Source organism: Harpia harpyja, chromosome 1 (assembly GCF_026419915.1).
Source record: "Harpia harpyja isolate bHarHar1 chromosome 1, bHarHar1 primary haplotype, whole genome shotgun sequence".
NCBI lineage: Eukaryota > Metazoa > Chordata > Aves > Accipitriformes > Accipitridae > Harpia > Harpia harpyja.
The window spans coordinates 67,932,406-67,959,183 of NC_068940.1; the positions used below are offsets into that span (position 1 = coordinate 67,932,406).

Below are 26,778 nucleotides of genomic sequence, written 5' to 3' on the forward strand. Positions count from 1 at the left end.
ATGAACTTAGGAAAACACCTAGAAAATAGAGGTAAGAAACTCTAGCTTTTTACTACTGTCGTGGTTTAACCCCAGCCGGTAACTAAGCACCATGCAGCTGCTCACTCACTCCCCCCCCACTCAGTGGGATGGGGGAGAGAATCGGGGAAAAAAAGTAAAACTTGTGGGTTGAGATAAGAACGGTTTAATAGAACAGAAAGGAAGAAAATAATGATAGTAATAACAATATTAAAATGACAATAATAATAAAAGAATTGGAATATACAAAACAAGTGATGCACAATGTAATTGCTCACTCCCCGCCGACCGATGCCCAGTCAGTTCCTGAGCAGCAATCCTTCCTCGCCCAACTCCCCCCAGTTTATATACTGGGCATGACATCACATGGTATGGAATACCCCTTTGGCCAGTTTGGGTCAGCTGTCCTGGCTGTGTCCCCTCCCAACTTCTTGTGCCTCTCCAGCCTTCTTGCTGGCTGGGCATGAGAAGCTGAAAAATCCTGGACTTAGTCTAAACACTACTTAGCAACAGCTGAAAACATCAGTGTGTTATCAACATTCTTCTCATACTGAACTCAAGAGATAACACCGTACCAGCTACCAGAAAGAAAATTAACTCTATCCCAGCTGAAACCAGGACAACTACCCTTTCTCATATTGTATATCCAGCCATAATATGCTGAGAATGCACTTAGCCTGGCTTTTACCAGGCTGAATCCTATCTACTTTTAATGCAATGTATATGAAGCAAAAATCTGTCCAAATACATCCACTATATTTGAGTTTCATTTCTGTGACTTCAAGATTCACATTTTTAAGAATGTGGGTTTTTTCTGATAGGAGGTGAAAATATGGATGCATTTTTTACAGCTTAATAGTAGAGTTTTTTCTGTATAGGAGGTGAAAGAGATGTATTTTTCTCTACCTTGTTACTAGCTGGTTTTCTACAGTATCCACAGTAATTTACAATAGAAGCAGCTCCTGCAGATAAAAATGTTTTCCTGCTTTCTCTGGCACCTGGATGCATCTCTTCTGGAAAGCAGCCAAAGAGGCATCTCCCTCTTCCACAAAGAGGCTAGCAAATGAGAGCATTTCTAAGAGCAGGTTTCTGGTCTTGAGGGGGTTTAGGATCTGCTTCCAAGAGACGTGTGAAAGATAACTAAGAGAAGCATGTCTATTGTTAGTAGGTTTCAAATTGATTTATAAGGATCCGCATTTCTGCTGAAGAAAACAGAGGCACAAAACAGAGAAGGCTGAGGACTTCTGCTCTACTTGTTTCTGCAATAGGCATTCTTTTTACGTGGCCAGGTCCTATTTTTCTACCTTTGACACAACCCACTCCATCAGGGCTGAGTGGATTCTTTAAATTAGCAAGTGTGGCCACCTACTGGGGAAAAAAACAATGTAAAAATAAAAGAAATAACAGAATGTACATAAATGGTAATACCTTGAACACAGGTAGCCAGCTAGAAATACAACAAACATAAGAATAAAAATTCAACTCCCAGTTTCCTGTGCCCTACTATTACCATATAATTTTTGCGATACTATACTTTGCTCTTCCTCTGTATAAATAGTGCCTTCTTGTTCTGACAGCTTTATCCTTACCCAGTTACTCCTCTCAATCAGATCAAATTCTTCTCTGATTTCTAACACCTGCTGTTTTGTTCAAATCATAGTTTAGCCTTTACTAGATAGAAATTGCACCTGACAGATGAATGGATCACAAGGCAAGACGTAACCAATCGTTTTATTTTATGTATTGAACTACCAACAATTATTGCTTTATTTGGCAGGAGCACTCTAAACTTTCAGTAACAACAAATATGATTGAAATATGAAATGAACTGAACACGTTAAGAATTTACAAGAGCTTCTTTAATTCCCAAGTGGTTGTGGATGTTCTATATTAGTGGTGTGGTACAGCCATGTCTACAGCAGAAAAACACACCTACGTTTGAAAAAGGGCACGAGCACGGCCACAGCTAGATAATAGCTGACGATAATATATGTTACCTGAAGAAGATTAGGCTATTTTCAAACGTGCTAGAAGCTAGCTGATCATAGTACTGACATGTACTGTCGATGTGTCGGACAGCCGGAGCAGGTAGTCACACACCCCTACTGCCTGGTGGCCCGGTCAGCAGAGAGCAATCGCTGCCCGAGCCTCTCATCTTGCATTTGTGGGTGTAGTGGGTTGACCCTGGCTGGATGCCAGGTGCCCACCAAAGCCGCTCAATCACTCCCCCTTCTCAGCTGGACAGGGGGGAGAAAATATAACAAAAGGCTTGTGGGTCAAGATAAGGACAGTTTAATAAACTGAAAGCCAAGGTCGCGCGCGAAAGCAAAGAAAAACAAATGATATTATTCTCTACTTCCCATCAGCAGGCGATGTCTAGCCACTTCCTGGGAAGCAGGGCTTCAGAACGCGTAGTGGTTGCTCCGGAAGACAAAAATGCCCCCCTTCCATCTCCCTTTACTTAGCTTTTATATCTGAGCTGACGTCATATGGTATGGAATATCTGTTTGGTTAGTTTAGGTCAGCTGTCCTGGTTATGTCCCCTCCCGAGATCTTGCCCTGCCCCAGCCTGCCATTGAGGGGGGGGCAAAAATGTTGGAGAGACAGCCTTGATGCTGTGCCAGCACTGCTCAGCAGTAGCCAAAACACTGGTGTGTTATCAACACCTTTCTAGCTACTGATGCAGAGCACAGTGCTATGAGGGCTGCTATGGGGAGTATTAACTCCATCTCAGCCAGACCCAATACAGTGGGAAAGGGTCCTGAGAATTAAATTTTAATTTAGCTTCCTTCATTTTAAATCCTTATCAAACAAATGTTAGAGCTGAGAATAAAATGGCAACAGCTGGTAATGTTTGTTAATTAATTACAGTTGAGGTCTGTATGTTTATCTAAAATTGGTTTTGCTGTCATGGGTCTATAGAGAATGGAGCAGGGTGTGATTAAATTAGGTGTTTTGCTGGGAAGATGGGGGGAGTTTACTAAATGTCACCTGAGACTAAAAGTCTTTGTAAGAGCTGAGGGGCTTTTAAACAGTGGTGAAACTTGTTCAGTCTTACCCACGCTGCTTTCCTGAAATAATCTGCCTCTGTTTTTAAAAGGCAAATACAGTGGTTTAGATATATGATGTGTTGACTCATTTAAGACAAACAGTAAGAGCGTTCACGTGTCCTGATCTATGGGTAGTGCTGACAGGCTTCTCTCAGCCACCTCTGTGCTGTTGTGTAGATGGGAGTTGCAGTTTTCTCTAGAGGAACAGTCTCAGTACAAAATATTTTATTAATATGTTTATACATGTGACAACAGTTGTGAAAGGGGCTGTATTTTTTATTAGAATAATTAAAGATTTAAAGTTTGATCAGACTTTTGACCATGTAAGACTTTCTTTCAACCCAAAGAAAACTCAACCCACCTGTCTGAAAGCTGGTGGATTTTCAAGAACTTTAGTAATTGGTCTAGGAAACATACTACCTCTGCAGTTGGACCTTAATTATTTTCTTAGATCATGATGGACATGAAATAGCCTGAGCGCACTTTGCTTCCCGGCTTTCTCCAGGGGTTGCGAGAGAGGCGGCGGGCGGGGTGTGAGGGGGGAGGACGGTGGGTGCTGGGTGCGAGGGAGATGGCGGGCGGGGTGTGAGGGGGGAGGACGGTGGGTGCTGGGTGCGAGGGAGATGGCGGGCGGGGTGTGAGGGGGGAGGACGGTGGGTGCTGGGTGCGAGGGAGATGGCGGGCGGGGTGTGAGGGGGGAGGACGGTGGGTGCTGGGTGCGAGGGTGATGGCGGGCGGGGTGTGAGGGCGGCCGCGCCGTCCGGCCCGCACGAGCGCTCCCGTCGCTGCCTCCAGGGGGCGCGGTGGCGCCGCCCGCCGCCGTTACCAGGCGAGTGGGGTAAACGGCCGCCGCGGCCGCATGCGGCCTTGGCGGGGATGCTGCGGCCCGTGTATGAGGGGAAGTTCACTGACAAGTTTCCTGAGCTGTCGGCCGTGAGTGCCTTCGCCGAAGGGGTCCCACCGTGGCCGCGGAGCCGCCCGCCCGCTTTCTGCGCGTTTCTGGGGCCGGGGTCTGGCCGTGGGCTGGGGGAAGAGGCTGGAGGAGGGGCAACGTGTGGGGTAGGCAGGCGTATTTCTCTTCGGTCCCCCCTCTCTCCCCCAAAAATGTGTGTGGCTCCTTTTTTTTCCCCCTTTTATCAGAACGAGGACAATAAGACAACATCTCGTGCAAGGTGGCAGATCCCAGTTTGGCTTATTGTGCTTATGAGTACAATGGGTTTGGTTATGCCTTACTTTTTGATTGTATTGTGTAGGCTGGAAAGTTGCATCCCACTGGCGATACGGCTGCGAGTTGCCTCACTGAGGTTTTACCCAGGGTGAGTTGGTTTTTCAGATGCTCCTTGTGAAACTTTTGTAATGATTTCCCATTAGCGATTGTGCTTTGAGACAAACCCTAAAAAAAAAAAAGAAAATCAGTGAAATCTTGGTCACTTATTCTACATCCCTTCTCTTTAGAAACTACTATTTTTTTTCTTATGTTAGTTTTTGTTACTTGGGATCAGAGAGAATTGCTGGTAGGATTGTAAAACGCTTCTGGCAGTTCTTTTTCACCATGCATGTTTTACAAATTTCACCATGTTTGCTTAGACGGGACTAAGTAGAATTGTTTTAGACAGTTTTTCTCTAGTAATACAATTATAGTGATTATTATTAGGAATTACTATTACTTCTGATGGAGATCCTTCTTCTTTATCAAGGATGCCCCTCAGAATTGTGCTTCCCACTGGCCCTTCCCCATGCCCCTGAAGAGTCAGAGGATACTGAGACACAAACGGGTCCCTTAAATAGCTACTCTCCCTTTAAATGGGTAATTAAAAATAACCAAAACTGTGGTTAAAATAATTTCTGAAATTGCTTCAGTGGTGGTGGAATTGTTGTGAATCAGGTTAAAAGTTTCTGAAGTTGATAAATGTAACATCTACGTTTCATGAACTGTATGTGAAGAAGCTGTTATCCATCTTAAAGATGGAACCAGACAGTTGAAACTTAGCAACTCTCTCGTTACTTCTGTTGCTGGTTTAGCAAAATTAGGCTGGGCTGTGTTGACCTTATGTTCAGAATATCAGCATCTGCAGGAGCATACACATGTGTTACAGCCCTAAAACATCCTCATATTTTGTTCTTATCTCTGTGGAATCACACTGAAATGGCTGCAGTACATTTTCTTTCCATTAATATTTTGCAAATATCTCGTGTAAAATTGTTTTTGCTTTGCTTTATATATAGCCCATTACTCCAACTAGTGTGCGAAAGTTTTGAAATACAACAAATCCAGCTCCTGGTGTTGAAAGAATATTCTATGGCAGAGCAGATGATCCTGATATTGCAGCTCACTTGACACATGGCATAGAGTCACGTTCTTCACTCAGTGTAAGAATGTGACTTGTTTACTTTTGTTTAAGAATGGACTGCTTAAGAATGTCCTTAATAAGAGCAACTGATTTCTTCATAGTCAGGGATAAAGGTACATAGCTGGGTTATTTACACTGCAGCATTTCACCGCTGTTGTGGATTATCTGAATTCTGAGGTCAATTCATAGGATTTAATTAGCATAGTTGAAATAGGAAAACGTTTGAAATCCAGTGACTTTTATCTTATCAGTGTCTTAACTTTTGCAATGACTGCTGAATTACTCATTTCATTTCAACATTTAAGTTAATGAACAGTCTCCTACCCACAAATTTTGCTGCTTTCTTTACTGATTGCAGAGCTAAAACCTGCTGAGCTCTGAGCAAGAGAACTGCTATCTGAGAACGTGCTTAGTTCAGTGTAATTATTATGTATTCTTTCTTATCTCTGGGTTGAAACAGGTTTTGTTAGCTAAAAAGTGATGGTTTGGATATGTCAGACTATTTTGTGTGTATTCTTCAGAAATTATTTTTGTAGTCTGTAATCAAACAACTGATCATTGGTGATTTTATCACATAATTATTGTTACATTCTCTAAAAATAACAGTTGTGCTAGTAAAATACGCTTTTATGATGCATTTCATCAGCTGGGCTTGTAAATTAATTGTTTTCAGTTTTACAAATTAAGAAGTTGAGGCAAAGAGGAGTTCAGGTCTCAAAAATAAGTCTTCAGGTTGGAACATATAAGTCCTGATATTAGAGGATGTTGAGTAGGACATCTGTTAGGCTGTCGTGGTTTAACCCCAGCCAGCAACTAAGCACCACGCAGCTGCTCACTCATTCCCCCCCACCCAGTGGGATGGGGGAGAAAATCGGGAAAAGAAGTAAAACTCATGGGTTGAGATAAGAACGGTTTAATAGACCAGAAAAGAAGAAACTAATAATGATAATGACAACACTAATAAAATGACAACAGCAATAATAAAAGGATTGGATTGTACAAATGATGCGCAGTGCAGTTGCTCACCACCCGCCGATCGACACCCAGCTGGTCCCCGAGCGGTGATCCCCCCCCTGCCTTCCCCCCAGTTTATACACTAGATGTGGCATCACATGGTATGGAATACCCCTTTGGCCAGTTTGGGTCAGCTGCCCTGGCTGTGTCCCCTCCCAACTTCTTGTGCCCCTCCAGCTTTCTTGCTGGCTGTGCATGAGAAGCTGAAAAAATCCTTGACTTTAGACTAAACACTACTTAGCAACAACAGCAAACATCAGTGTTATCAACATTCTTTGCATACTGAACTCAAAACATAGCACTGTACCAGCTACTAGGAAGACAATTAACTCTATCCCAGCTGAAACCAGGGCATAGGCTTATCCAACATGAAAAAGAAATCAGGTTTTTGGTGTCCCTCCTCCAAAGTTTTACATTGAACGGATTGATTTGTTTAGCCTGTACTGTCTGTTGAAGACTGTTTCACTTTGCATTATTAATTAAATATTAACTTGAGGAAGAGTTGGAATCTTAGTGAGTTCGCTAAGCCTGGGTTTGGATCAATTGTATTTGCTACTACTTTTTTCAGTATTTCTTTATATAACATTTCACAAGAGTCTAATAATAAACCCTCTCTAGAGTCCCCATTACTTTGATGGGTAGCCTGAAAAATCAAATTATTTGTGGTGATCAAAATACCCTGTTTTGACATTTTTGAAACTGTCTTTTTGAGATTTTTTTTCCCTTGAAGTTGACCTAATTTTACAGGTAACTTCTGTTGACCCAAGCACAGTGTGTACACTGAGAAAAAATTTTGTCCAACCTAGTGCTAAGCTATGAAAACCCTGCTGAAGTAATTTCTGTTGGTATGTCGGTTTAGGATGCAATATTAGTGTATATCTTGAAACATTATCTTTAAATTCTGCATCAGCAGAATTGGGAGTAGCTGTTTAGAGAACAGATAGTCTTAACTGCTAGTCAGTAGGTGTTTTTAATCATAAGCACCAGGAGACTTCGTTCCAAAGATGTTATAACTATAATAATTTTCACACTTAAGTTTTTTGGTCATATTATAATTTGACTACAGTTTCTAATATACAGTAAGAACAGAAAGGCTGCAGTCTGAAATTTTGTAAATTAACAAGTGGAAAAACTCGCATAAAAATACAACGTTCTGTCTCACAATATGTATTTTATTTCACAATATGTATTTTATTTAGCTGGAGGTTTAGCATAGCATTGATTATTAGTGGTTTCTCAAAATACAGTTTTGTTTTGCAACTTGGTAGATAAAATTATGACAGTGTAATCATATAAGATTTCATTAGAACACTTACGATCAAACTTTTGTTCGTGTGTGTGTGTGAGGGGGTAGCCATGGTGATGTGTGAATTAATAAATTTTGGTGGTTTTCCTGCCTCTTGTGTTGTTTGTGATGTCTTTAGGCAGCCTCATTGATAAATCCAATTCCTAAAACTAGTTTTCAACAAAAAATACGAGACAAAAAAGAAGCAATCTACTTTAGTAATCGTCAAGCATCCTTGGGCAGATCACATGATCAATATTCTATGTTACCTAAGGGCTTGGATATAATTAATACTACATTTGGAACAAAAGTCATCCAAGGTAGGAAAATTTAGCGTTAAATCATATTTCTTCTAAATACAAGATAATCTGCAATTTAGTGTCTAGCACATACTCTATGCTTCCAACAATTCCAGCTTAATAGAAAAGTTATTATTATAGCAGTTATTGAAAGGCATAAAAATGTATTAGTATTTTTCAGTTATGATGAAGAAACAAGCAACTGAGGACATTTGGTAACTAGTAGGGCTTTTGGCTCTGTTCCAGATCTGTCTTTGCAGATTTCCCCAGAGAACTGTTTAGGTAGCTGACAACTTACCTTCTTTTTCCCAACTATTCTAATAGGTCTAATAAAAGATACTACCTTGACCTGTGAATCTTTCCTCCATAGATTGGAGCAAATCATGTATGTGTTGACCATATAACTCTTTTGCAACAGTTATGTTCATCACAGTTTCTGTGAATTTTTTTTTTCCCTAGTCCCGTGTCATTTTGCTGTAAGATTCCTATAGATTGACTAGAAATGTGGTAAGAAGTATCATTCTTCCACAGTATTAGCATCTTTTCTAAGAAGATATTGTTTAAAATTAAGAACCAACCAACCAAAACACCCATTGCCATTACCTCCCCCAACCATATATTTATTCCTTACTTTCCAGATGTATCAGCTGGAGAGCTTATAAATCCACCAAAAACTTTTGAGGAAGTGGATAAAGAAGCCAGAGAAGGACACGATCTGTACATTGTGTCACACAGTGATTATTATGTGGGTAAGCTCAAAGGCTGATACTAATCTGCATAAAAAGTTCTAATATAAATAAAGGTAATTGTTCCTCTTCGTGTCTTCAACACATTGTATACTATTTTTTGAGATATAAACTATTACTTTTTAATACTATATTAATATATAATACAAATTCTTTTTAAAAGTAATGATGTGAAAAAAATACTTATATGCAACTGAGAGACCGTGACCTGTTTCTAGAACGGTAGATCATTTCATGGTGGGTGTATTAGACAGTGTAAGAACTTAATGAAGGAGTTGGAAGCCTGATTTCTTTTGGGTGCTGTTTGAAAAGCAAAGTATTTCCAGGAAACTAGAAACTCATAGATGCTCTGGTTGCTTATTGAGTTTGACATTGTCTATGCTACTGAGAACAATCTCAGGCTTAAAGCCACAGACTGTGAACCCAGCCCATTCCAGTAGTTTCACCTCTGGTTCCTCTTTTTTATCGGAATCCAAACAGAATTTCAGGGCAGCTAGACTTTCTGATGGGGGAGCTCAGCATCAAGCTCTGGTTATAAGGAATTTCAGGCTGCTGAGTGGCTCTCTGGAATGCAGGTTCCTCAGCCTACAGCATCCTGCCTGTGAGTCTGTCCCACAGCCTCTGTCTCTGCCCTTCTGGTGGGCTGTGCCCCCACTGCTTTAGCCTCTGGGAGCTGTATTTGTGTGAAGTGGTCTGCTCGGGGATGGTTACCCTTTATCTCATAGGTCTGCACAGGAACAGAGCGACTGATACGCAAATAGCACTCTGAAATGCAATACACGTATTACTTTTGCAGCCACTTCTATTTTTCCCAGTTCCATCACTTTGACTTAGGCTGAGAGACTTATATTGCTGCTCTATAAGATTAGTATTATAATAAAATTGCCTACTGCACTATAACCGACAGTTTTGTAGGTGCAGGCCAAACATATAAGAAACTGCAATACAGATGTTTCAGTTGTAATAATGTAAATTTTATATGGAGATAGTTACGTAGATGTGAAATTACAGCACTGTGTTCTCTCACTGAGAAATTCTATTGCAAGTACTATTAGTACAAATTAGCCAAACATGTAATTTTATTTCCTCACCTTTCTTAGGTGTTTTAATGGAATTGTTCATTATCTGTTTCTGTCTCCTTTGTAACTTCTGTCCACAGGATCATGGAGAGGCCAAGCCAAAAACAGACAGATAGCAAAAAAAAAAAAAAAAAAGTCAACTATGTGCCCCAATTTTGAACAATAACATAAAAATTCCATGCTGCCATACAGCCAGAGGAAGCCCTTATTGGAAAGCATGCAGTGAATAATATTTTTTGAAAGTTCTAATTGCCATTATTTTCAAAAGATGATTGAAACGAGCTTGAAGAAAAGGAATGACTTTTTTTTTCTGTGACAAGAAACATGCTTGCAGCTCACTTACATAGAGTACTTATGAGATATTCTTGTATGTGAAACCTCATTTTATAGGCAAGACTGGATTAATAGATTCTTGAAAAAGTAGGGTAATATCTTGTTTACAGTGAAGTCAGTGGCAAAATTTCCACTGAAGTCAACATAGCAAGAATATATCTGAAAGTACAGCACCTCAAAAACATTTTTTCCCTTTTAGCATTTTTTTTTTTAACAAATAGTAAATTAAATGGTACACAACTCTGCTCAGGTACAGACATTATAAAGTGATTTGTTTGCATGACCCTCACTACTTAGGCTATCTGGTATTTTTTCATTAATTCTGTTGGGCTAGTCTTTAGTCAGACATAAAAGGACATCCAACTATTTTACTACTGAAGCAGTTTTTGCTTTTCATTTTGCCTTTTATCTTCACTTTTGACAATGAGATTATTCCTAACTACTTAATAAACATGGGGAATGCAAATCAGTTATCTTTAATTGAACACAATTGTTAATAAGTTATTTACTTTTGTTTCTTCATTGTTTTGTCTTAAGAATGAAGATACTGAGTACATTTTTCTTCCTGAGGTGTTTTATACAGGTTGAAATCCTTACTTTTTCCACAGGGGAAGCAATAAATAGGAAGTATGACTCGCCAAACTTCAGCAAGTCTTTTGTTTATGGAATAGAACCCCCTCACTTTAAAGATGGGCGAAGTGTATCCAAATCCTTAAATTGGCTCTATGATCTGCAATTGTAAGTTGCAATGAGTTAACTAGTTAATTAATGGTGTGAGTTCTCAAGAAGAGTAAGTCTTCATATTTGAAGATAATTTTACATCTCGCAATCCCATCCTTAGCTATATTGAAGTGAATAGAAAATGCAGGGAGTAATTTTCAGAATAGTTTACCCAAAACAGTTCTACCATAGTATAATAGCACTTGGCATGTCTTTAAGCATTACGTAAAGACACCTTTGATTTTAAATAGCAAGATTTTTCAATTACTAAATTTGTGTTTGTCTTGCAGAGGAGTTGCTCTTTCCTTCTAACATATAATATTTTTTAATATTATTGAAAAATTGTTGAATATTGTTAAACAAATATGTGTGAGTTATTTTCATAATTTGTAGGAAGAGAGCAGCAAAAATTGTATCAAAACGAAGTGAAGATTTCAAGGAAAAATTTCAACCTCAGCTTGGAAAAGTTCTTGATCCGTAAGTAAGCAGAGATACCTTCCAAGAACAAGATGCACTCACATTTGCCAAGTCTCCAATATCTTTTCTCTCTTAGGTAAATATTATAACTGTGCGCTCAATGCTTCCACTGCAGCACTCAGTTACAAAAAGGGACTTTCTACTTGCCCTAATTAGGCTGATAAGTACACAAGTTACTAATGAGGGCTGTATTGTGTCTATGTGGTAAAGTTAAGTCTTACTCTTTAAATGATCTATGTCTGAGTTGATCAATTTGCATCAAGGAAATTACAAGCACAGTGTAACATTCCCCCCCCCCCCCCCCCCCGTCTTTTGCGGTTAGGAAGGTTTGAAAGAACTGAAATGTCTCACCTATTATTTAGGGATGTGACCATTTTTCTTACACTGACACTATTTTTGGTCATCTTTGTTTCATCATCTGTATTCTCACTTTATTACTTCTTTGGAAAAGGACATGGAACTAAATTGTGTTATTATCTAGCAGCATGTATCAATCTCAGTCAAATAGTTTCATTGCTTCATAAACCTCAGGTGATCTGGAACAGCTTTTTAATTTTACAAAACAGTGCTTATGAAGGGCTACAGTAGTCCTAAGGTACAGTGTTGTCAGGATACAGCTGTGCTAAAATCTAGGGTTCCTGAATGGATACAAAGACTGTCTTTGCAGATGCTCTAGATTTCTTCAAAATTGTGTCTGAAGACTCACAAACTTTATTGACTTTGGTAGCAAAATTTAATTTTAAGCTCAGGATCACAGGCTTAAGTGACTGTGGAGAATTATGCCCATGGTACCTGTAAGGAGTGAACACAAATGTAAGCCAGTTTCTCCTCTCCCCTTCACTGTGCCCTAGCTTACTGTGAAGTAGACCTGGAGCGTGAGCAACATGAGGCAGTATGGTCAGGGAATATGGGTTGCAGTGCAAGCTCAAACCCAGCACTAATATTACAGGACAGGTGCAGGCTAACCTAATTTTATTTAGTGAATTTTACACCATCCACATCCTATGTGTAATATGAAAATGATAAAAGAAAAATACTCATAGTAGTTTTTAGATTATAGTGCTTCCATCTCTGTGTGGGGTTTTTTTGTTTGTTTGCTTTGTATTTTAGAACAAAGCACTCATTCTGTTTTCAATTTTGATGGAGATTTCTGATTCATGTAACAGTTTAATAATGTAACGTAGAGATAAAATGAACATTACATCTTTTTCAAATTAAGAAATAAAAAGCCAGTTCTTTAATGTTACCAACAGCATCTTAATTTTCTGGGAAATAAAACTGGGCCCAGTTTTCCAGATTGGTTGCTTGTTTTGGTAGACACAGAATTGCATGTGAAAAAGCAGAGGTGTGATTCAATTTTTCCACTTTAGCCAAAAGTAGTTTATTTGGAGACGTCATTTCAGTTGGAGATCTCGATTGTCCTAAACATTCCTATTATTTGACTCGTATGTTATAAGGACTTTTCTCACTCATTTCTGTCATTGTCTTAGAAAAAAAAAAATACTTTAGCATAGAATGTTTTTCCTTTTAATGAGTATAAATGTTCAAAAAGTTAATGTTTACATTTGGTTGTGTTATATTACAAACAGCAAATGTTCTAAACAGGTATATAAAGGGATGCTTTTCTGGAATGGCAACTTGAAACAAAGTACTGATAAACAAATTTCAGGTGAACTATGTGTATCATCCCTCATTATATAACAGATGAGCACTTTTTTAATAATAGCATGGGGTTTATTTTGGCTATTAATAAACTATTTGACAATTAACAAAGAAATATGCTTATTGACAGTATAGCAGAAACAATGAATGTTCCCCCAGGCCATACATTTGGAATGTTACTCCATCCAGATGAATATGGTAAGTTCAGGGGCAGAATAAAATCTTACCTTGTTGATAAAACTATGCTGAAGTAATTACTGTTGGTTGTATAGCATATAATTCTCCTAAAATCTTAGAGGCAAGGTACAAAAATTTAATGGTGACAGTAAATTTTTGGAGGGGATATTTGAGAAGAATTGAAGTTGCTAGTGGGAAAAAAATGAATGCCAGAAATAAAGAAACTTTAGTTTTTTGTTGATCATGTTGTTTTGGTTTTTGTTGATTTTTAAAGCCTCTGTATCTAAACATAAACAAGATGGGAAATGGCAGAAAACTCATATTGACTTCTAAGTGACAAAGTTAAAATGGCTATTTAAATCAATTATGTGTCTTTCCTCTCAATGATTTTTCCAGCACTTCTACAAAAAGAGTAAAAATAACAAGCAATAAATAAGAATGATAACTTTTTGAAGGTAGCAGGAAGACAGAAAACAATGAAAATAAAAAATTATTAATTTTCTTTATGACAAAATTTTGAAAGCTAGTCAACTCAAACAGTCAATGTTGGGATTGATGGTGTTTTAACATTATGTTTAATAACTAGGGAATACAGTGAATAGTTAGGCAGCAAAAAATGTAAGTGGCTCAAAGTTATTTAATTAGTCAAGACCAGAGAAGGCTTGTTCAAATTCTGCATAAGCTTTTAGACATGCTTTACTATGTAGTGTAATGAAGTTAAATATTTCAAATGTGGAGGTATGCTTGTCCTATAAGGAACAGCAGAAGGAACTGAACAAAAAAATTCATTAACAAGTAGAAAGTAATGCAAGTACATTGCTGTTAGAAGGGGATTAGGTGAGCTACTTCTATTTGTTATTGGAGTCTGAATGAACTTATTGCACTCTAGAAATAGTGACCTTGGAGTCTTGGGGACTTGGAAGACTATAGCTCAGTGTGCCAAAGTGTTCAAAAATATTAATAAAGTTAGGATACCTAGAAAATGGGAAGAGTAACACGAAAATAGTACATTGTCATCCGAGAAATCAATGGTATATAATTATCTGAAATATTACATTGACTTTCCCATTGGGTCTTGTAAGTGTTCTGAAATATGACAGACTGGAAGTGATAGATTAATAATATATGTTCTTTTGTTCTGTTCTCAACTATCTGGACATCGAGTAACTCTTACTGCTGTCAGAAGCTTTTGGAAGCAGTGGGTGGATTTGTGAAGCCATATTAAGATGTTTCAAAATTATTGATATTAACTGCATGTGAGTAGAGAAATCATCATAGGGACCATTTGATCTTTTAATGCATTGGCCGTATCAGATGTTCAGCAGTGCTGAAAATCAGCATCTTGAAACTGAAATTCTCCTTTTCCTTAAGACTGTAAGCCATTGAAAAAAAAAGTCTGTTTTCTGTATATGTGCAACTAATTGAGGAAGCGTTTATTTTTATATGAGTTGGTGATCTTCTTCACTGTCGGGTTCCATGTGAATTCCTCTGTGGCAAAGACAGAGAGAGAGGTGTCTTGACTGCAGTTCGGCGAAGTTTGAAGAAAGCTAACTATGAGAATTTTGACATGTTAGTAGAAGCGTTCAGGCATTATGATAAGGTTAGTGCTTTGAAAAAGTATAAATGTAAAGGAGTGTGTGACATTAGCACTCCTGTGCTATGGAGATACAGACATGAAGAAACATAAGCATAGCAAAGCAAATATAGATGAAGATTGTAAAGAGAAGGTAACTTCATAGTTATTGGACGTTTGATCTACTGTGATATGCTATGGCATTAAACACAACACTATTTGGAGCCTTTCACAACAGTATTTGGAATATCCAAGTTAACAGCGAGCAAGGGATATGTGAGCAGGAATAATCTTACCATTTTTTGCTCTTCAAAATTTGGTATTTCTTCTTAAAAGAAAAGTGGTTGAAGGGATTATGTTCATATTTTCTTCCAAGCTGTACTTTTTGACTGAGTCACCAAGCATCAGAATTTCAGATCTTTCCTTTTTTTCTCTCTGGAAAAAAAAAAAAATTGATATTTCATATATAACATTAATTGTAATGTGTACAGAATGATTGATGCCTTACTTTCAAAAGAAGTCTTGGCTTTGCCTCAACATTTATGATTAGATTGTTATCTTGTCACAATACCCTGTTGCACTCTTTCACTCTCAAATCACTGTATTATTTAAGTTGAAAATTATTTATTGACACTTTAATATGCAGATTTTTAATTTTTAAATTACTCAGGGTTTCTTTTTGTACTCAGCAATGTTACTCTTCTGAAATGGTGTGCCTGGTGAGGTATAGAGAGATACATATATATATATATATATAACCATGTATGTGTATGTGTTCCTTTTGGTGGAGCCTTTTTATAATGGCTGTTATAACAACTGTTTTGTTTTATTTATAATAGAATGGTGATGGAATGATAGACAAGGATGACCTACGAAAGTCCTGTTTTCAGCTTAATGTGAATCTAGATGATGAACTCCTGGATTCCTTATTTGACTATTGTTTGGATAAAGATGGTCTGATTAATTATCTGGAGTTTGCAAACTTTCTGAACTGGAAAAACAAAATGGCTGTTAAAGAGTTTAAAGAAAAAATAATTACAAAAGGTAGATGACTTAATACTGGGAAATTGTGGAGATGATCTTGTTCTTACAACAGCTATTGAAAGGAGATTGCTGTTGTAGACTGGGTGCTCCTTTAGAAGGGTGGGATTTGGGGAGTGCATTTAATCCTTGCCTACCACCAGCAGAGCCTCAGATACAAATGTATTTCAGAACCCTGGAGTTCTGTGTCGCATGTTGAGAATGTCCCATAAATCAGGAGGAAGTAAAAAATCTCTTAGAATCATTATCAGAAATGTGGATTAATTATGTTACCTACTTTATAGTTTTTCAGTTAGGATTTTAGGATTCAAGCAATGGTTTTTACCTCTTAGTCTATAATGTGCAGATAATACATCCTGGCTGTACAATAACTTTTGTTTATAGGGAAGAAACTAGATGCTCCTGTTCTGCCGGAAGACACAAAGATAAATGATGAGCCACTGCTGAAGCAGGAAGATCTTGTGTTAAAAGAACTGGGAAGCTCAGAAAAGGCACCAAAGACACTTACAGTATCAGCAGAGCATGTATTTGCAAATTATCAAACAACTTCTTCTCAGTATAATGCTGTAGTAGGTGGTCTCCCAACAACCTGTAAGTACAGTGGGCTGTACTTTCTGACTTCTGAGAAAGTGAGACAAGTTAAGACAAAATCAGGAACAACTTTAAAAAGTATTGCTACAGGTTCTACTAATGTGCAATAGTGAATTAATTTATCTAAACTAAGTTTGTTTAGGATTGTGGCTTGGAAGTTGGCATGGCTTGGATGTTTGGCATGGTTAATCCATTCAAAATGTGGAAGTTAATCTAGATGTCTTTGAGAAATTATGCTAGTAATTTTAGGAGAACAGTGTTTTCTTGGAATCACCTAGAGATGTTTTCAGCTGGAAGTACTGGATACATACTAGAATATTACTGGAAGATTTCCTGTTGTCATGTTTCATGATGTAGCTGAAGCCAGGAATTCTAAAAATATGAAAAAAGAGATGAGGAAGAACATTATGTAACTTGTTATTGAACCGATGTGAGATGAAGTATCAAATTTGTTCTTATTTCATACAAAATGCGTTATCCTCCCTGGCACTATCTTTACATACAGGCTTTTCCATGCTGCCTGTTGATTGATTTGCACAGGTTATCCAGTGTGCGGTGTTCCAACTATTCGTTCAGATATTCCTGCTCCTCAAATTCGCCGCATCAGTGACAGAACTAATTATGGTGATGAGGCCAATGCTTATGCATTATTATTCCCTTCTGTCTACAGTCAAAAGGGAGTGTATGAAAGAGACTTTTCTAAAACAAGACCAAAGGCAGAGGTATAGTGCATTTCTTCAGAATATTCTTCCAATATAAACGGACCTCTAGTCATGTGGGAGTGGAAGGTCATATTATCAAATAAACAAATCAAATTCGCGCGCGACCTTGGCTTTCAGTTTATTAAACTGTCCTTATCTTGACCCACGAGCCTTTGGTTATATTTTCTTCCCCCTGTCCAGTTAAGAAGGGGGAGTGATAGAGCGGCTTTGGTGGGCACCTGGCATCCAGCCAGGGTCAACCCACTACAGTCCTTTTTTGGCGCCCAACGTGGGGCACGACAACGGCAGTTTTGCATTAAACGTGCCATAGCTAGTTATTAAGTGGCAAGCTCCTGTGCAGGTCACGGAGCTTGTTGCCTGCTTGCTTATCTCTACCTTGCTGAGTTTGGGAACATGGTAACGCAAATAATGGCTGTGTGCTTTGCCCTGGCACTGATGGCTTTGTTGTGCTGCGGGAGCTATCTTGTGGGGAGAATGAAGGAACTCGGGAACATGCTAATACAAATAATATCTATGTGCTTTGTCCTGGCACTGATGGCTTTGCTGTGTTGTGGGAGCTATCTTGTGGAGGAGATGAGGGAACACATCTCCCTCTCCCTACCGGGCATTGATGTGAATGGTTTTATTATGCAGGCTCCTGAGGTCCTTGTTCACCCTTATGTGAGTTGTTCAGTACTAATAATTAATACTGGTAGTATATTATGGGTATTGTGGAATCTGGTCTCGTCCTGGTATAAGAGAAGACAAGTTTTGGGTGAGGCAATACTGAAATGTGCCCTCAAGCGACCGGTCCCTGGGTGGCAGGGTATATGGAAGGATTTGGGCAGATTCCTAGGACGGTTATCACCTCCCATAATCTGGGACTTTACACCTGAACAGGCAAGTAACCCTGGCAAACTGACGCGCCACCTGATAGAAGGGTGCCTTGCCTATCCCAATGAAAACCAGCAGCTTCTCGCACTGTACTGGGGCCTGGCCTATGCCTACCGAGCCATAGTTCAACACTCTCAGAGGACCATGGTTGAGGCAGGGACCCAGACTGCATCTGAGGACACCATGCTCGAGGCAGGGACCCAAACAACAACAACAACTACAGTAATTGCCCCAATAGTGAAAAAGAAACAGTGGATGAGGAGATCAACAGGTCCATACCATCGATTAGTGAGGGAAGAAGAAGAAGAAGAGGAAAGGCTTAATCTAGAAGCTGGTCCTTCGATAAAGAAATTGGAGGAAGGAGTGAGGGAACTTAGACAGGAAGCGGAAACTACCCGGTCCCTGACGTCCTCAGAACTTCGGGACTTGCGGAAAGACTACAGCCGCCAGCCAGGTGAGCGGATTGCTGCCTGGCTGCTCCGATGCTGGGATAACGGGGCCGACAGTCAGCAACTGGAAGGCAAGGAAGCCCAACAGCTGGGATCCCTCGCTAGAAACCGGGGAATTGAAAGAGGAATTGGAAAAGAGGCAGCAATTTGCAGTCTCTGGAGCCGGCTCCTCTCAAGTGTGAGGGCAAGATATCCATTCAAGGAAGATCTTGTGAATTCCTCAGAAAAGTGGACTACCGCAGATGAAGGCATCCAGTACCTGAGAGAGTTAGCAGTGGTGGAAGTCATCTACAGTGATCTAGATGATGAGGAAGTCTCAAAAGATCCAGAGGATGTCCTGTGCACACAGGCCATGTGGAGAAAGGTGATTCAAGGTGCCCCAGCGTCATATTCTAACAGCTTGGCAGCAATGTATTGCCCAGATATGGAAACACCAACTGTGGAGAAAGTGTCGTCTTGGCTCCAAAACTTTGAAGAAAATCTCTGTGTCTCCTCATCCCTACAGGACAGTGCCTTGGCTCTTAGGGACGCTCCAAGAAATCAGTCCTCTCCTGCCCCGGTCAGAGGGAAAGGGAGCCCAAGGCGTATGCCACGTGGTACACTCTGGTTCTTCCTGCGTGACCAAGGGGAGGACATGAGGAAGTGGGACGGTGAACCCACCTTTAAGCTAGAAGCCCGCGTACGTGAACTGAGAGGGAAGACAGCTGTTAAGAAGGGGTCACCCAAGAAGAAGGCTGTCAGTGTCGTTGCTGTAGAGGCCCAAGAAAGCAATCAGCGATCCTCCAGGCATAGAAGAACTGAAACGACCTCCCTTGACTCTGGTGAGGGGACTTCTGGTCTGGCACCGCAAGGGTCAGACAGTGAATACTCTGATGAGGAACAGCAATAGAGGGTCCCTGCCTTCGGCCAGGAGGAGGAAAGGGATGACCGGATATACTGGACTGTGTGGATTCGATGGCCTGGCACATCAGACCCACAGAAGTATAAGGCTTTGGTAGACACTGGTGCACAGTGTACGCTGGTACCATCAGTGTATAGGGGCACAGAACCCATCTGGATCTCTGGAGTGACAGGGGGATGCCAGGAATTGACTGTATTGGAGGCTGAAGTGAGCTTGACAGGGGACAAGTGGGAAAAGCACCCCATTGTGACTGGCCCAGAGGCCCCTTGTATCCTTGGCATAGACTACCTCAAGAGAGGGTACTTCAAGGACCCAAAGGGGTACCGATGGGCTTTTGGTGTAGCCACTGTAAACGCAGAGAAGATCAAACAGCTATCTACCCTGCCTGGCCTCTCGGAAGATCCCTTCATTGTGGGACTGTTGCAAGTTGAAGAACAGCAGGTGCCAATCGCTACCAGGACGGTGCACCGCCGGCAATATCGGACAAACAGAGACTCCCTGGCTCCCATCCATGAGCTGATCCATCAACTAGAGAGCCAAGGAGTCATCAGCAAGACTCATTCACCTTTTAATAGTCCTATATGGCCAGTGCGAAAGTCTGATGGAGGGTGGAGGTTAACAGTAGATTATTGCGGCCTGAATGAAGTGACACCGCCACTGAGTGCTGCTGTACCAGACATGTTAGAGCTCCAGTATGAACTGGCATCAAAGGCAGCCACGTGGTATGCTACAATTGATATTGCCAATGCGTTTTTCTCCATTCCTTTGGCAGCAGAGTGCAGGCCACAGTTTGCTTTCACATGGAGAGGTGTCCAATACACCTGGAATCGACTGCCCCAGGGGTGGAAGCACAGCCCTACCATTTGTCACGGACTAATCCAAACAGCACTGGAACAAGGCGATGCCCCTGAACATTTACAATACATAGATGACATCATCGTGTGGGGCAACGAGGCAGAAGAAGTGTTTGAGAAGGGAAAAAGAATAATTCAGATTCTTCTGAAAGCTGGTTTTGCCATAAAGAAAAGCAAGGTCAAGGGACCTGCACAGGAGATTCAGTTCTTGGGAATAAAATGGCAGGATGGACGCCGTCATGTCCCTATGGATGTGGTTAACAAGATAGCAACTATGTCTCCACCAGCTAACAAGAAAGAAACACAAGCTTTCCTAGGCCTTGTGGGGTTCTGGAGAATGCATATTCCAGGTTATAGTCAGCTTGTGAGCCCTCTCTATCGAGTAACGCGGAAAAAGAACTATTTTGAATGGGGCCCTGAACAACAACAAGCCTTTGAGCATATCAGACAGGAAATAGCTCGTGCGGTAGCTCTTGGGCCTGTCTGGACAGGACCAGATGTACAAAATGTGCTCTACACTGCAGCTGGGGAGCATGGTCTCACCTGGAGCCTCTGGCAGAAAACACCAGGAGAAACCCGAGGTCGACCATTAGGGTTTTGGAGCCGGGGGTACCGAGGATCAGAAGCCCACTACACCCCGACTGAAAAAGAGATACTAGCAGCATATGAGGGGGTTCGAGCCGCTTCAGAAGTTGTTGGTACAGAAGCATATCTTCTCTTGGCACCACGATTGCCCGTGCTACACTGGATGTTCAAAGGAAACATCCCCTCTACACATCATGCAACCAGTGCTACATGGAGTAAGTGGATAGCATTGATCACGCAACGGGCTCGACTGGGGAAATCTAACCGCCCAGGAATTCTGGAAGAGATCATGGACTGGCCAGAAGGCAGAGATTTTGGAGCATCGCCTGAGGAGGTGGCTCATGCCCAAGAGGCACCACCATATAATGAGTTATCAGAAGATGAAAGGTGTTATGCTTTGTTTACTGATGGATCCTGTCATGTGGTAGGGAACCATCGGAAGTGGAAAGCTGCTGTGTGGAGTCCCACACGACAAGTCGTTGAGGCCACTGAAGGAGAAGGTGAGTCAAGTCAGTTTGCAGAAGTGAAAGCCATCCAACTAGCCCTAGACATTGCTGAACGAGAAAAGTGGCCAGTACTCTACCTCTATACTGACTCCTGGATGGTGGCTAATGCCCTGTGGGGGTGGCTACAGCAGTGGAAGAAGACCAATTGGCAACGCAGGGGTAAACCCATCTGGGCAGCAGCATTGTGGCAGGACATTGCTGCCCGTGTAGAACACATGACTTTAAAGGTACGTCATGTAGACGCTCACATGCCCAAAAGCCGTGCCACTGAAGAACATCGAAATAATGAACAGGTAGACAAGGCTGCCAAAATAGAAGTAGCTCAGGTGGACCTGGACTGGGAGCGTAAGGGTGAGCTATTTGTAGCTCGCTGGGCCCATGAGACATCGGGACATCTAGGGAGAGATGCAACATATAGGTGGGCTCGTGATCGAGGGGTGGACCTGACCATGGAGGCCATCACACAGGTCACTCATGAATGTGAAACATGTGCTGCAATCAAACGAGCCACCAGAGTAAAGTCTCCCTGGAACAGAGGGCGGTGGCTGGGCTTTCGATATGGCGAGGCCTGGCAAATTGACTACATTGGACCACTGCCACGAACACGCCAAGGCAAGCGCTAGGTACTCACGATGGTGGAAGCAACTACTAGTTGGCTAGAAACATATCCTGTAAACCATGCCACTGCCCGAAACACCATCTTAGGCCTCGAAAGGCAAATTTTATGGCGACATGGTACCCCGGAAAGAATTGAATCAGACAATGGGACTCATTTCCGAAATAACCTCATAAGCTCCTGGGCAAAGAAACACGGCATCGAGTGGGTGTACCACATACCCTATCACCCACAAGCATCTGGAAAAATTGAGAGATATAATGGACTGTTGAAGACTATGTTGAGAGCGCTAGGCAATGGGACATGGAAGCATTGGGATACAAATTTAGCAGAAGCCACTTGGCTAGTTAACACCAGAGGGTCTGCTAACCGTCCTGGTCCTGCCCAAACAAAACCCCTACATACTGTGGGAGGAGATAAGGTCCCCGTAGTGCACATGGGGAAGTGGCTGGGGAAGGCAGTGTGGATTTCTCCTCCCATGGGAAAAGGCAAACCCATTCGTGGGATTGTCTTTGCTCAGGGACCTGGGTGTACTTGGTGGGTAATGCGGAAGGATGGGGAGACCCAGTGTGTGCCTCAAGGACATTTAACCTTGAGGGAAAAATAATCTGTGATGTGAGTTGTATGTTGTAGGAAGTAATGTAGCAGGAATGACCTGAACTGCAGAGGAGTGAACTTCGTAAGGAACCAGACAAGTGCATCGGTGACCCAAACCAAGCCGGTGTTGGTGCCCAACGATCGAACATACTGCTTCTCCTGTCCTGACCACTCATCTTGATGGATGGGGCCCAAGTCATAACCTGTGTGTGAACATCTGGAGGAGTGGAAGAAGTCCATGGAATATCTATCTGTTAAAGGACAGGGGATAGTAATTAATAAGAATGTATAAATCTGTATGTTGGGTATAAAAGTGGTTTAAGTATGTAGTTTCAGTTGTAAGTGTTGGTAAGAAGGGATTTCAGTAATGAGAATTAAATACAATGGCATGGTTAGAAGATATCTGTATTAAATTATGTGGGACCTGAGCATGATGCAAATGGTATGGAATAAGGGGTGGAGATTGTATTGGGTCTGGCTGAGATGGAGTTAATACTCCCCATAGCAGCCCTCATAGCACTGTGCTCTGCATCAGTAGCTAGAAAGGTGTTGATAACACACCAGTGTTTTGGCTACTGCTGAGCAGTGCTGGCACAGCATCAAGGCTGTCTCTCCAACATTTTTGCCCCCCCCTCAACGGCAGGCTGGGGCAGGGCGAGATCTTGGGAGGGGACATAACCAGGACAGCTGACCTAAACTAACCAAACAGATATTCCATACCATATGACGTCAGCTCAGATATAAAAGCTAAGTAAAGGGAGACGGAAGGGGGGCATTTTTTGTCTTCAGGAGCAACCACTACGCGTACTGAAGCCCTGCTTCCCAGGAAGTGGCTAGACATCGCCTGCTGATGGGAAGTAGAGAATAATATCATTTGTTTTTCTTTGCTTTCGCGCGCGACCTTGGCTTTCGGTTTATTAAACTGTCCTTATCTTGACCCACGAGCCTTTGGTTATATTTTCTTCCCCCTGTCCAGTTAAGAAGGGGGAGTGATAGAGCGGCTTTGGTGGGCACCTGGCATCCAGCCAGGGTCAACCCACTACACTTTTCTAAAACAAGACCAAAGGCAGAGGTATAGTGCATTTCTTCAGAATATTCTTCCAATATAAACGGACCTCTAGTCATGTGGGAGTGGAAGGTCATATTATCAAATAAACAGGTTGTAAAATTCATTGTTGCAACATTACCATCTTTCTTTGTATCTATTCAACTATCTGAAAAATATGTACTTTTCACATTTGAAATTATTCATAAAGGTGGCAGATACTAATTTTATTGAGATCCAACTTCAGTAAGTAATATAAGGAAGTACATCAGGTTTTTGCTACTCACATGCTCAAATGCTGTGTCAAACGAGGGTTGGTAATTAATCTAGGGCTTAAGAGTCTATGACTCATCATTTTTGCAATGTGAGAAGAGCAAAGCAGTTGTGAAATTTCCATACTTGCACATACTCAAATTTCTGACCAAGGTCCCAAGCAACATGATTTAGTGGTAAAGTTAGCCCTGCTTTGATTATGTGGTTGGATGGATGATCTCCAGAGATCTCTTCTCACTAAGTTATTCTATGATTCTATGAGTAGGTGTCTTAAAAAGCCCCACAAGAAGATTTTTACAGGTGTGTAAAACTAGTTTCTATCACACAGGGTTGGATGTTCAGTGGAAAATTTTACCCAAGGTGTCTCTCCTCAAACAAACTTGCAGGGTTTGCTAATGGCAGATTCAGTAAACTGCTTGAATATACTTTTTAAGTGCTCTGCTGAGTCACGGTCGTAGGCTTAGATCTACAAAGGACTTGTATAGTGAAAGAGGATATAGGGAGTCACACATGAATGCTGTGCCATCTCATATTTCTGAAGAGAAAGATAGGAAGTGATACTGTAGGGACTTACTTGGGGACACTGTGATTTTTCTATCTGATATCTCTGGGGACTGCTACCACTGTTATCTCACAGCCCAGACTTCCTCCCACATAAATACTAAACCAACTTTGCTTCTTCTTCAGTATTGTTTACTCTTTTGCTTCAACATTTGTATGCATTTTCTAGTAAAAAAATACCAAGAGATAACTTAATTACCTGAAATACAATTTATAAGATGTTCGTAACAAAATGTGAAATTCCAATCTAAAATGAAAAAAGAAGCCTTGACAACCTCTCTGTCTCTACTAGTCATTATATTCAGTCACTTTGAAAGTGGATCTGGAACTTGAGTATATATTTTACAGAAAAGAATGTTGCTAGTTAGTGGCTGGGGATATAAAAGGTGTGGCGTCGTGTTCTATACATATCCATGAAACAGCTTGTCAGAATGTTGTGTACATGAGCATTTCCCATTTTATAATCTAGCTCTGAAGCAGGAAATTTGTGCATGCAGAATATAGCTAACAGTAAATAGAATTCATGCTTCATTGAGAAGCCCATTATACCTGTCAAGCACTAGATAGAACTCTTCTCTGAAGTTATAATGTGGCCTGAGATGTCATACTCCATTGTAGACTATACATGCTATACAGAGTTCAGTATGGAACCACCTCTGAGTGTGTTAAATCACCCTATACTCATGAAACGGACTGTTTCAGTATTTTAGTGAGGGTCTTTGATTTATTTTAATATGGAGCGTTAATATTTTCAAACATATAATAGCTAATGAAATTATTATATGAAAGCCAAGCGTCATTTAATACTACCAGTTTTAGTATAGGCCTGTAGAAATGAATGCAAATTCTGACTATAAAGCAGTTTCACGAGGTGACTCTTCATGTTGCAAAAGAAAAAATAGTTCTAGGATCTGGTGTTTTCTCCGCTGGAGTTCCTCCTAGTCTACTGAAGAGAATAGAAGTTAGGTAACTGAGTAATAGTATGTAATTTATATTCAACATGATCATGTTGATAAAAGATAAGGGTCAGTTTAACACCATCTGCACGCTTGATAGTCTGTGGTTTAGACAGTGATTATTTTATGGCTGTTGATGAGCCAGGACAGAGTTGTATTTTAATATGGTGAAGTCAAATTATAAGAGCATGTAGTCCTTTATTGTCCCTGCAGTGGTATCCTGTAATGGAATATTGCTTTTAGTTTAACTTTTAAATTTCACTAGCTTGTTGAAGACATTAGATCAAATCTGTTTTGTTTTCCTCATGAGTAATATTATTGATTTAACTGAAACAACACCTGTGCTTAAAGAAACAAAATTTAGTTCATGTTTTCCTCCTGTAATTTCAGCTGGCATGAATGTCATAGATTTATTGGCTAAGATGAAGTTGCAGATTTGCTGTACTGTGGATCAGGCCTATATTTATTGTCCTAGTTTCAAACAAAAGACAGTTTTAGAGAAAGATAACAAGGAAGGTTGATTTGACTGTGTTAAAGGTCTTACTTTATCAAAGCATGCATAAAATCTCCAGAGCGTAAACATAATGCACATACACACACACACGATACAATTGAAGAAGCCAAACATTTGCTAATGCTAACAAAAGCACAAGTCATGTTAATATTCTTCTGAAGCCACCTTCCTCTAATACAGGTCAGTGTAATGAGCATGCAGCAGGAAGCATCCAAGTGAAAAAATACAGAAAAAAAAAATTCTGCTTAATTACTTTGGTGTAAAACTATAGCAAGACCCAAAGTGAACCATTTCATTTTAGTCACTTCACTCACTTATCTATACCAATTGAAGATCTTGCGTGTAGTATTCTTGCTGTGAAATGCAGACAATAATGTAATCTGATTTATGTTGATAACTGCAAACAGTACAAATACAATGGATAAACAGGACTTGACTTAGGGCTTTTAAAAAATGTTTACTTTTCCCTGAATCTTCTGTTTGATTTTTCCAATGTTGAAGTTGCATCAACGTTACTTTATTAACTAAAGACAATTTTGTACACCACAGCTTTCATCCCAATAAGATTCAGATTTACTTAAATAGGAACTTCTTTGGTTAAGGATGCAGGATGTGGTCTGTAGTTTTTGTTTAAGAGCAGGAAAATATTCTTTGGGAAACAGAGATTGCTAGTATATGTAAAAGCCAGACTATATAGTTTAACAAAAATGCTGACCAGAATTACATGAATTACTTTATTTTGTAGATTGCAGGAATCCTCCACAACGTTGGTGCGAACATTTCAGATGAAAGGTTTGAAGAGATATGGAAGCAAGCCTGTATGAAACATCAGAAAGAAGAGGTTTGTGTAGAAAGCATCAGGAATGTACTGGATGAGATACATGGATCACCCACAAAACCCAGTTGCTAA

The 26,778-nt window shown here is 40.5% G+C and overlaps 1 protein-coding gene across 1 annotated transcript; it reads left to right on the forward strand.

Moving 5' to 3' along the window:
- Positions 1-26,778, forward strand: EFHB (EF-hand domain family member B). Its single transcript, XM_052773577.1, is given in 15 exon segments — positions 1-31; positions 3,324-3,391; positions 3,864-4,001; positions 4,322-4,384; positions 5,295-5,438; positions 7,858-8,038; positions 8,656-8,766; positions 10,784-10,913; positions 11,289-11,372; positions 13,165-13,232; positions 14,660-14,811; positions 15,624-15,828; positions 16,210-16,416; positions 16,957-17,138; positions 26,614-26,778. Coding segments are annotated over 15 exon segments (1,929 nt in total).